The sequence below is a fragment of the Myotis brandtii genome, unplaced genomic scaffold (genome assembly GCF_000412655.1).
Source record: "Myotis brandtii unplaced genomic scaffold, ASM41265v1 scaffold125, whole genome shotgun sequence".
Lineage (NCBI taxonomy): Eukaryota > Metazoa > Chordata > Mammalia > Chiroptera > Vespertilionidae > Myotis > Myotis brandtii.
The window spans coordinates 14188183-14198638 of NW_005354385.1; the positions used below are offsets into that span (position 1 = coordinate 14188183).

The window sequence follows — 10456 nt, forward strand, 5'->3', positions numbered from 1 at the left end:
GGGCGGTGCCCCAACTCCCCAATCAGCCCTGCTCTGAGCCCGACCAGGGGCTGCACCTAGGGATTGGGCCTGCCCTCTGCCACCCAGGAGCAGGCCTAAGCCAGCAGGTCGTTATCTCCCGAGGGGTCCCAGACTGCGAGAGGGCACAGGCCGGGCTGAGGGACCCCCCCCTTCCCCCCACCGAGTGCACAAATTTTTGTGCACCGGGCCTCTAGTATATATATAATTTGAGAGAGAGGGATTTGTTGTTCTACTCATTTATGCATTCATTGGTTTATTCTTGCATGTGCCTGGACCAGGGATCAAACCTGCAACCTTGGTATATGTGGATGGTGCTCTAACCAACTGAGCTACTATTTCCTTTTGTTAGCAAACTAAAATTTTTAATGTAATGATTAAAGGGTGGTTATAAAGTATATCATATGACTTCACAGACCACCCCGAATCTTTTAGAATTCCTAATTCAACTTAGGTAGTTAACTTTCCTCTTCCACCTTCCTTTTCCAAGTGCTAAGGAAGGAGTTTCCTCCTTGTCCCAGAAAGATGAGTCTTGATTAATCTAGTCCAAGCTTGGTAATTCATTCCCTTTGCCAATGATCCATTTCGAAGTGGACAAGTGACACAAATCTGGCCAACAAGACATGAAGGAAAGTTGCCTTGAGCTGAAGGACTTCTGAAATGTCTTTTCTCCCTGATAAAACAGATTGTCTCCCTGATAAGCATCCCTTCTGCTTGTGAAGCAGCTGTGTGAGCAAATGATGTATTGTTGTAGCAGCCACACTTGCCCCTAGAGGACAAGCTTGAGAACAAAAGCCAACAACAGTCTGAGAATGGCAAAGCTGAAAGACAGAATGAACCTGGGTCCTCGAGGATGTTGTTGGATCACTGTGCTAACTGTCTTACTTCTGCACTTCCCATTATATAGCATGCTAATAATAACACAATAAGAAAAAGGAACATTTAATAGATGTTGAGGAGTTAATAAATATGGCATCTGGCCTCTATAGGCCAAAATTCAAACAAACCTTGGTCAGCTTTTCTGTTACTTGTAGCCAAACACATTCTGACACACTCCTCATACAGAACCAGGGGGCTGTGAATTGTTGAGCACTACACATTTGGTGAACTGCACACCTGGGACCCAGTCCCACGGCTCCAGGATTGGAAGGCGTGTGTTTAGGCCTATAAATTATTAACTCTTTGAGTTTGGCTGTTTTCTGTGCAGACTTGCCTGGGCAGCATTTATCATTTGCTTTTTAATGTTTCCATTGCACTTAGATCATTTAATGGAGAGACATTTAGCACTTTTTATCATAGTTGACGCTTATGTTTCCTTTAAAATTGTGAATTATTTGAGGACAACAGTCTTACCTATCCTTTTTATATCTTTGGTGACCACCAAAGTGCCTGGCCTATAGAAAATGCTCAATAAATATGTGCCGACTTGGAGAATTACTTTCTATTGACATGTGTGTGCTGGGTGCACGATGCAGAAGGCCCTCCTGAGCTTGGCAGTGGGAAGGGGAAGCAGATTCTTTAGGAAGAGGGAGTTAGGTCAGAGGAACCTAGTAGATTAGCTCTTGTTAAAAAGATACAGTCATGCGGAAATGAGAAAATTCTGCACTTTGATGGTCCAGCAAGCATTCAGGGAGTCATCCCTGTCTCTACTCTTCCTCACTCTTTTTCTTTTTTTTAAGGTTAGTAAAGATTGACTTATTTATTTATTTATTTACTTACTTATTTTTAATCCTCACCTGAGGATATTTTCCCACTGATTTTTAGAGAGAGTGGAAGAGAGAAGGAAAGACAGAGAGAAATATTAATGTGAGAGAAACACATCGATTGGTTGCCTCCTGTACTCGCTTGGGACCAGGGCCTGGGCCAGAGAGGAGCCTGCAACCAAGGTACATGCCCTTGACCGTGCCCTTGACCAGAATTGAACCTGGGACCCTTTGGTCTGCAGACCATCACTCTATCCACTGAAGCCAAACCGGCTAGGGCTTCCTCACTCTTCATTTCCCATACATTATGACTTACCATCAAAATACATCTTGCTCTTTTTTTTTTAACATCTCCAATGCTATCACCCCCTCCAATCTGCCATCTCTCACCTGGACAAACCAACCTTCACCCCCTGCCCCCATTATCTACACAGGGTCAGAGACATATTATAGAAATGGAAATAAGAGCCTGCCACACTCATGCTTAGAGTCAAGAGAAATGCCTCTCTGCATCCCTCTGTCCTCTCTATCACACTATTTTTGTCCTAGCAGATATTACTGTCTGATATTACTCATGTGCTTGCCTACTACCCATGTGCCCCATAAATTATAAAGGTCCATGGTAACAGGCTCCTCATCTCTACTGTTTAGGACCAGATCCCTGCACCTTCCATAACACCTGCCATGCAGGGAGCATTTAATACATGTTGAGGAGTTAACAAATATGGCATCTGGCCACTATAGGCCTTAGCTTTGAAGAGGTTTTAAATGGAATTAAATAATAAAGAAAAGCCACAGGGAAATGAAGCTATCGGTTAAACTCATGGACCTGAGCTTGAGCAGGTGGGGCTTTAAAACAACTGGGAAAACAAGAAGAGGAGATTTCAGCCCTACAAAGATGGTATTAAGGTGACAGGAGCCATCAAGACAGTTTTGGGGGACCCAGTGTGAAGTCAGAGAAGGGATGAGTGATAGTATCCACCTGATACTCACCCCGTAGACCTCCTCTTTCTCCCTCATACGTCCTGAATCAGCGTGGCCCCCGGGTGTCATTATTAAAGTCCCTGCTGGCTTTGGCTCTGCTTTAAATTACCTCTGCTTTTTGGGCCTTAGATGCTGAATTGTGTGACTTTGGTTTACTTCCCCAGTGAACCAAATAATGAAAAAATGTGCACGTTAATGTGTACTCTTAACTAAAGCAAATGGTTTATCATTAAATTAAAAAAAAAAACTTCCTAGGAAGTTATAATTTTGAAGTGCAATATAAAACTTCAAATACAGTACTTGGCAAAAATAAAACAGCTAACTCTGAAGTTCCAGTTTTGTGGTTTCAGTTTACTCTCAGGTTGAGAGACACACCTCTATTGGAAGTCACGTTGGAGCTATGAAGACTAAAGGTAAAAATATTTACAAGCTACTGATTTACAACAATGAAAGTCTAAGCATCAAGCCATAAAGCAATGATTTATCATTAACTTAAAAAACTCTCATCAAAGCATTTTTTTCACACAGTTACTTATGGGAACCAGCAGCCTGAAGGAAGGCTAGAAGTCCAAAGACTTGGATTCCCAAGGTCTAGTACTTACAAAGCCCCAACTTCTATGCTTCAGTTTCTTCAGTGTATAAAGTCAGGCTATTAATACCTCTTTCTGATGTGGTTGTTTCATGAAGATCAAATGAAATAATACAACATCCATTGGAAACAAAGCAAGTGTAATTCAGTGCAAGTAGTACATCTGGACCTACTACTACTACTAAAAACACTAAATAAGACCAGTCAAAAGTGTGGGGTATCAGTCCTGGGCTGGAAGGTGTTGCCTATCTACAGCCTATCTATATAAGGAGGCAGCAACAGCAGGTGCTTTTCCTCAGAACACTTAGCATCCAGGGATTGATTAGCAGTCATGAAATTATAATATAGGTGTATGAGTGGGAATTTGTAACGTTTATGCAAATATGGCCTCATTAATTTTATACTTGATCACTAACAGAGCGATTTGGGTTCAAGAGCACCAGCTCTAGAGTCACATTGCCTAATTCTAACTCGGTGCAACTTAGAGCAAGTTCCTTAACTTTTCTGGTAGCCAGCCTCCAAGATGGCCCCAGTAATCTCCGCCACTAGCACCCATGCCCTTGTGTAATGCCCTCTCACACTGCAGCAGGGTTGCTCTGTGTGACCAACAGAATACAACAGACATGATGGTTGTATAGCATGGGTCACACTTCTGAGGCGAGGTCATAAAAGGCACTGCAGCCTCCTACATGGATCCTTCATTCTAAGGCAGTGGTTCTCAACCTGTGGGTCGCCAACCTGGGGGTCGAACGACCCTTTCACAGGGGTCGCCTAAGACCATCGGAAAACACATATATAATTACATATTGTTTTTGTGATTAATCACTATGCTTTAATTATGTTCAATTTGTAACAATGAAAATACATCCTGCATATCAGATATTTACATTATGATTCATAACAGTAGAAAAATTACAGTTATGTAGTAGCAATGAAAATAATTTTATGTTTGGGGGTCACCACAACATGAGGAACTGTATTAAAGGGTAGCACCATTAGGAAGGTTGAGAACCACTGTTCTAAGGGAAGTCAGCTGTCCTGGTACCCTATGGAGAGGCCCACATGGTGGGGAACTGAGGCCTGTAGCTATTTACAGCAATGTGAGAGAGCTTGAAAGTGGATCCTGCAGCCCCAGTCAAGCTTTCAGATAATACTTTGACTGCAACCTCATGACAGACCTTGACCAGAGCCACCCAGCTAAGCTGCTGCCAAATTCCTGACACAATTATGACGTAACAAATGTTTGTTGTTTTAAGTTCTGGGGTAATTCATTGTGCAGTAATAAATCATTAAAGCAACTTCTCAGTTTCTGAAAACCATCTGTAAAAATGGGGATGATAATAGTATCCTTTTCAAAGGGTTATTGTAAGGATCAAATGAGAAGTATATTAAAAGCCCTCAGCCCCATACCTGGCACACAATGTTGGCTGTTATTACATCTTTGCATACCTTCTTTTCCACAAGCAAGGTGATCCCACATGCATTTACACTCACAGTCCCTGTAGGCCTTAGCACTTTGTTAAGTCATAAAATTTCAAGTATATAGATCCAGCTCTAGTCAGTCCCTTTATATGGCTTTCTCTAAAACCATCAATTGGGCAAAGAGTCTTCCCTTTTTCTATCTAATCCCTTTTGGGATGAGCAGCAAGATGTCTAAGAGAGAAAAATCAAAGGCACATGCCATGGCTAGGGAACCAAATGCCAAATGAGCCGGCCTGAAAAAGACCAATCCATTGACCTTATGAACACTCAACAATGGCTGACAATAGTTAACTGAGCTAGCTGGAGTCAATGCGAGCTTTCACAGAGCTCACTGTTTAGAAATTGTCCCTGAAATATACAAAGCTTTCATTCAGGCTTATTTCTGTGCTGGTAAGCCTGGAAGAGATCCTGAACTTCCTCAGGCAAACTTCATAGATGTTATCTTCCTTTCTTTGATTATTCCTGTCTCCTTCACATTTGGGTTTTCTTTTGTTACTGATGGATGGGTGAGCAGTCAAATTTCCTATGCACTGCAGAAAGGTATTGAGGAAATTTACTGCTAAAGCAGTGCAAAGGAAAAAAAAGAACATCTATGTTTCTATTCCATAATAAAACTCAATAATAAAATCATTTGACAAATAATAAAATGAAGTAATAAAACCATGTGACAAACATTTTAAAAACTCAGCCTATCATATAATTTAAAGAGGGAAATAAAGAGATCAAAGTACTGAATGAGAAGGTTCTATTGCCACTAAGCCATGAGGACTTCTGTAATCCATCATGAGTACAATATATGTTTTACTGATGATTCTCTGGGAAAAGAATGTTTAAATATGTAATATCCCTTTTAGGAGGATATTTTAGAAATTTAAAACAAAATACAATCCTTCTTTTGTACATAAAGAAGGAGGTGAACTTTTAATTTTGCTTAGTGAATGCATAATTCTGACATCAAGGAGTTTTTATTCTGAAAAACATATAACATTAGTATTAAGTAGGCTTCCCCCCCCCTCATTTTCCACCCCCTTTCTGGGTGTGTCTAGTTCTGCTGAAGTCATCCTTTCATATGGAAACACTTAACCTTCTCTTAAACCAGTCTCTCAGGGAATGAAATTGAGTTTGCTCATTTTTTCCTCCTTTTGGCTGTTTATTTCTTTGCTTTCCACATAATCTAGCATTTTGTTTTGTTTTTCTATCAAATTATTCCTTCATTCCTTCCTTTTCTCTCTTTTTTCCTTTCCTTCCAATTTATATTTCCACTCTCCTGCCTCACCTCCTCTCTTCCTTCCAGGTATGTGTTTGATTTTAAACCTAGATTGACGATATGAAGGGCATTTTTTGGGTAATAACTCTGAATTCTTTGTAATAATGCAATCTCTTACAGTGGCACAGCCCAGGAAAGGTATGGCTGATTTAGCAAAAATTCTGTGTCAAGGCAGGAATTGAAACATGGTGAGTTCCCTTTTCTCCTCAAATATGTAAACTGTAAATGCCATTTAAGAAATATGAGGAGCCCTGGCCGGTGTGGCTCAGTTGGTTGAGCATCATCCCAAACACCAAGAGTTCAGTGGTTCAATTCCCAGTCAGAGCACCTGCCTGGGTTGCAGGCTCAATCCCCAGTAGGGGACATGCAGGAGGCAGCTGATCAATGTTTCACTTTTATTGATATTTCTCTCTCTCCCTTCATCTCTCTCTAAAATCAATGAAAAAACATATTCTTAAAAAAATATATGAGGAGACAGCTTCATTGGTGGTATAAATAAAGCACAAAATGAAACCACATCTCCACCCAGTTTCCCAAGAGTTGTCCTTAGCCAAGCTCCCCTTACTTCCTGTGTTCCCAAAGATCAAAGCCTAATCATCCACATTTCTGAGTAGCTCTTTACAGTATAGGCTCTACATTCTGGTCTGCACCACCAGTCTCCGGGGATACTTCCCTTGATTTCCCTCCAGCCTTGCTCCACTTAAACTCACCTTCCTACTGTCATGCCCAAGGGTTCAGGCATGCCCAGAATTCTCCAGCAGTTCTTCATCCCCTACAGGTTAAAATCAGATCCTTTTCCTGCTGCCCACCTTCCTCTCTTGCTCAGAGTCCTTTTATAATCCAGATTAGAGCATGTGATCTTGTGTCTCTGTGTTGACACGAAAGGCATTCACATTCTTTCTAGAAAAACCTGACCTCCAGAGCCTGGTGTTAACCATTCAAGCCTCCCTGCATAGGAAGCTTCTTGGGAGAGTTTTCCTCATACGTTCCCAGAAGGATCCTTCTAACCCCAGGGAAGTTTGCTCAAGCCTCACTAACTTGTCTTCTTGAGTCACATTCATAGGTGAAGATGTGAATCTCTGGGGAAGACCCTATCGGAGAGGATGTTCTTGAGATATTTGTTCAAATTTCATTTGCAGAGAAAAACTAAGTACTCTTTAAGGGAGGGAAATGATAAGACAGCCCCTCCACGGGCTTCAGGAGTCACTCAACAAAACAAAACACTCCTAGTTTACCCACCAAACCCCTTGGAAGACAGTTTTGTGACCTAAGCCCCTAGGCCAGTGGTCGGCAAACCATGGCTCGCGAGCCACATGCGGCTCTTTGGCCCCTTGAGTGTGGCTCTTCCACAAAATACCACGTGCAGGTGCGCACGTATAGTGCGATTGAAACTTCGTGGCCCATGCGCAGAAGTCGGTTTTCGGCCTGGGCGAGTCTATTTTGAAGAAGTGTCGTTAGAAGAAGTGGGGGTACATTTGCTGAGGTCGACTCCTCAGATTGAGAACCTTTTTAGCAAAGGCCAGCTTAGGAGTACCCTAATTAAGTTAATAACAATGTACCTACCTATATAGTTTAAGTTTAAAAAATTTGGCTCTCAAAAGAAATTTCAATTGTTGTACTGTTGATATTTGGCTGACTAATGAGTTTTCCAACCACTGCCCTAGGCCATTTCACTGCCCATCCCAAGTGGCTTAACAAAGTATAGTGTTCTGTCCCCTAAGGCAAGTTCTGATAATTACAGTTTTACCTATCCTTCCTGAGCCATGTGGTGGCTCAGTGATGTTTTGGTTACTTTGATTTGTTTGCATATCTGTTTCCCACTAAATTACTATGAACTTCTTGAGTTCAGAGATCTTTATATTTATAAAATGTAACCTTTGTCTTTGCAGCAACTAGTACAGTGCCTGACACATAATGTAAGAGGTGAATATTTGCTTGTATGAATGACTCATTCTTTGGCTTTGTGTGTGTGGTTGTTTAAATATACAAAGTATCATTTCATAAAAAGAGTTAAAGTTCAACAGTTCACAACAGAGTCAAATGTGCGACTGATGCCTGACATGTAACAGTCTAAAATGGTAGGAAGCATTGCTTTGAGTCAGTAAAGTCATTATCAATAGGTCAACACATTCAGTTATTTAACCTTTGGCACCTTTGCCCTGGAACTGAAACTGCTGGGCAAACAAGGTTTTCGATAGCTCTATAAACCAAATTCTGAACAGAAATTTGGATAACACACCCTCAGTATATAAGCACTACCTACACACTTCCTGGCTGACTCCACCATCCAGAGTAGATGCTTCAGCTAGCTGCCCAGCATGTGACCCCAGCAGTCCAGAGGTTCCCAAAGGTGTGGACAGAGTCGGCGAAAAATGTTTTACACGGAGACAGCGTTCAGAACTCTCTAGTTCTTTAGAACTCTCTAGCTCTCTTTAGTCTCCGTGGATCTTCCTGTGCCTGGCTGAGGCCAGAGAAAGATCCTAAGGCAAACTGAGCCTTTATTTTTATAGTCAGAGGTAAACAAGGTAGTGGTTACCAAAGTTACACTGTTCTTGTGAGTTTCACTTGTTTTTGTTCTTGTTACTTCCCTCAGCCCATTAGCTTCCCAGGTAAGATCTAGGGAGGTCATAAGGTCAAGCCTAATTATGCTAAGAGGACTGTGCCCTCTAAGCGGGGACTTGTTTGTGACTTTGCCAACAGGTCAGTCCAAGGTTTAACCCTATAGCGGTTCCCCACATGTAACACTGAAATGAAAATAAATATTTAAAAGGAAAGTTGGGCCGAGGAGACCCAAACTAGTTATTCTCGTGTGCTCACGTCGACAGTGCGTGTTCTGTTATATGAATGTTTTATATTAAGAGCTAGGGCTGAACTGGAGCAGTTGGCCAAGCTGAAGGAAATGAAGGTGGCTTTAAATGAAAGAATCCACCAAGCATCACTGCTTCTACCCCGCTCTGAATATCATCATGTAGTCCAGCAGCTTCATAATTTAACTCTGAAATACTTACGTCTATAACTTCTATAAGTGGTCAAACAGTTATGGTCCCGCATATCCCACCTCTGAGGGGTTTCCATCATTCCTGAAGGGAAACTACCTGGGGCGCTGTGCTCTGTCTTCTCCAAACTGCATTTTGGGGCCCACACCCCTGTGACATTTGATATCTTTAAACACTGCCTCCTTTCCTTTGAAGACCACAACCACGAACATTTAAAAAATTAATTTAAATTTAATACCAAAAAATCCTAACCCGCCCCCGCTCCTCTAATTTCAGGAGGTATGTGTTGCTTATACACAGAACGACTGCGAGGCTCCTGCAGCCTCAACACGGGAGACCCTGCGGAAGTCCATCTAACTGCTACCCCAGAAGCAGCAGCAACGCCTGGGACGCCTCAGCTACAACCTGTCACACGGGTCCCAGCCCCCGACAACATCCCCGTCCCCCTTCCTGTAGTGAAACAGAAGCAGACCCTGGTCTCCAACTGTCGTATCTCGTTCAAAGAGGACAAACTTACTACCTTTGCTCAGCAGAACCGCGGGCACGGTGATGATGGTGACGAGCGCCGCAGCCCCCAGCAGTCCCAGCAGCACCTTCCATTGCGTCTGCAAGCCGGTTAGATCAGTCCAGTTAGATCAAGCCCTTCAGCCCCCGTCGGGGTGAGGGGGTGGGGACCTGGGCTTGCACCCCTGGCCACGGGGAGGGGGGGGGGGGGCAGGGGTAAGGTGGACACTAAACCACCACGTGGACAGCACTCCCAGGGCAGCAGTGCGACGGGCTGGCGGACAGTAATGCGGGCTGCGGGAGAACAGGCCAGGCCAGCTAGGTGGGCTGGGGTTGGGAGTGAGCCAGTGGGAGGTTGTAAGAGCGCTCGCCCTTGAACTTGTGACCTCTGAGCACATTACCCTTTGCTTCTGCTAAGCCTGCACTTCAGAAGCGCAGTGAGAGTTCTGGCGTGCGTTTTAGGGGTTGCTCTCCGGGTCGTCCGAGGCTCAGCGCCCCGGTCCTAGCCCAACCCCGCAGGTCCCAGAGTGAGGGCAGAGCTCTAGAAAGTCCCTTCACCTGTCAGAGGGCGGCCCTGGCGCTGCTGCCTAAGGAGCCCCCTGGTTCCGCTCCGGGGAATTAGGGGGATCATTTGGGGAGAGTTTGGTGGAGAGGCACCTACACCTCGACCCTGGGGCTGGGGGAGCGGGAGGCGCGCTACTCACTCACCTTCATCGTCGGCGGCTCCTCAGAACTGAGCGTCCGTCCAGAGCAGGGAGGCAGCAGAAGTCAGACTCGCCCCGGGACGCGCGTCCAGCTCCCCGCTCCCCGCCGGCCGCGGAGTCACTCGGCGCTCCCAAGTTTCGCCCCGAGTTAAACATTAGCGAGGGCCCGGCCCCCTAGGCATAAAGGGCTGCGGGGCAAGCTGCGGGAC

The 10456-nt window shown here is 44.1% G+C and overlaps 1 protein-coding gene across 1 annotated transcript in view; it reads right to left on the reverse strand.

Moving 5' to 3' along the window:
* The window catches only part of DPP4 (dipeptidyl-peptidase 4), a 90303-nt gene extending 79871 nt beyond the window's left edge, over positions 1–10432 (reverse strand). The window contains exons 1-2 of the mRNA XM_005859372.2: positions 10252–10432; positions 9560–9644 (exon numbers count right to left, since the gene is read on the reverse strand). Of these exons, the coding sequence (XP_005859434.1) occupies positions 9560–9644; positions 10252–10257 (91 nt within the window). The 5' untranslated portion in view covers positions 10258–10432. The remainder of the gene's footprint in view (positions 1–9559; positions 9645–10251) is intronic.
* Positions 10433–10456: the final 24 nt, after the last annotated feature.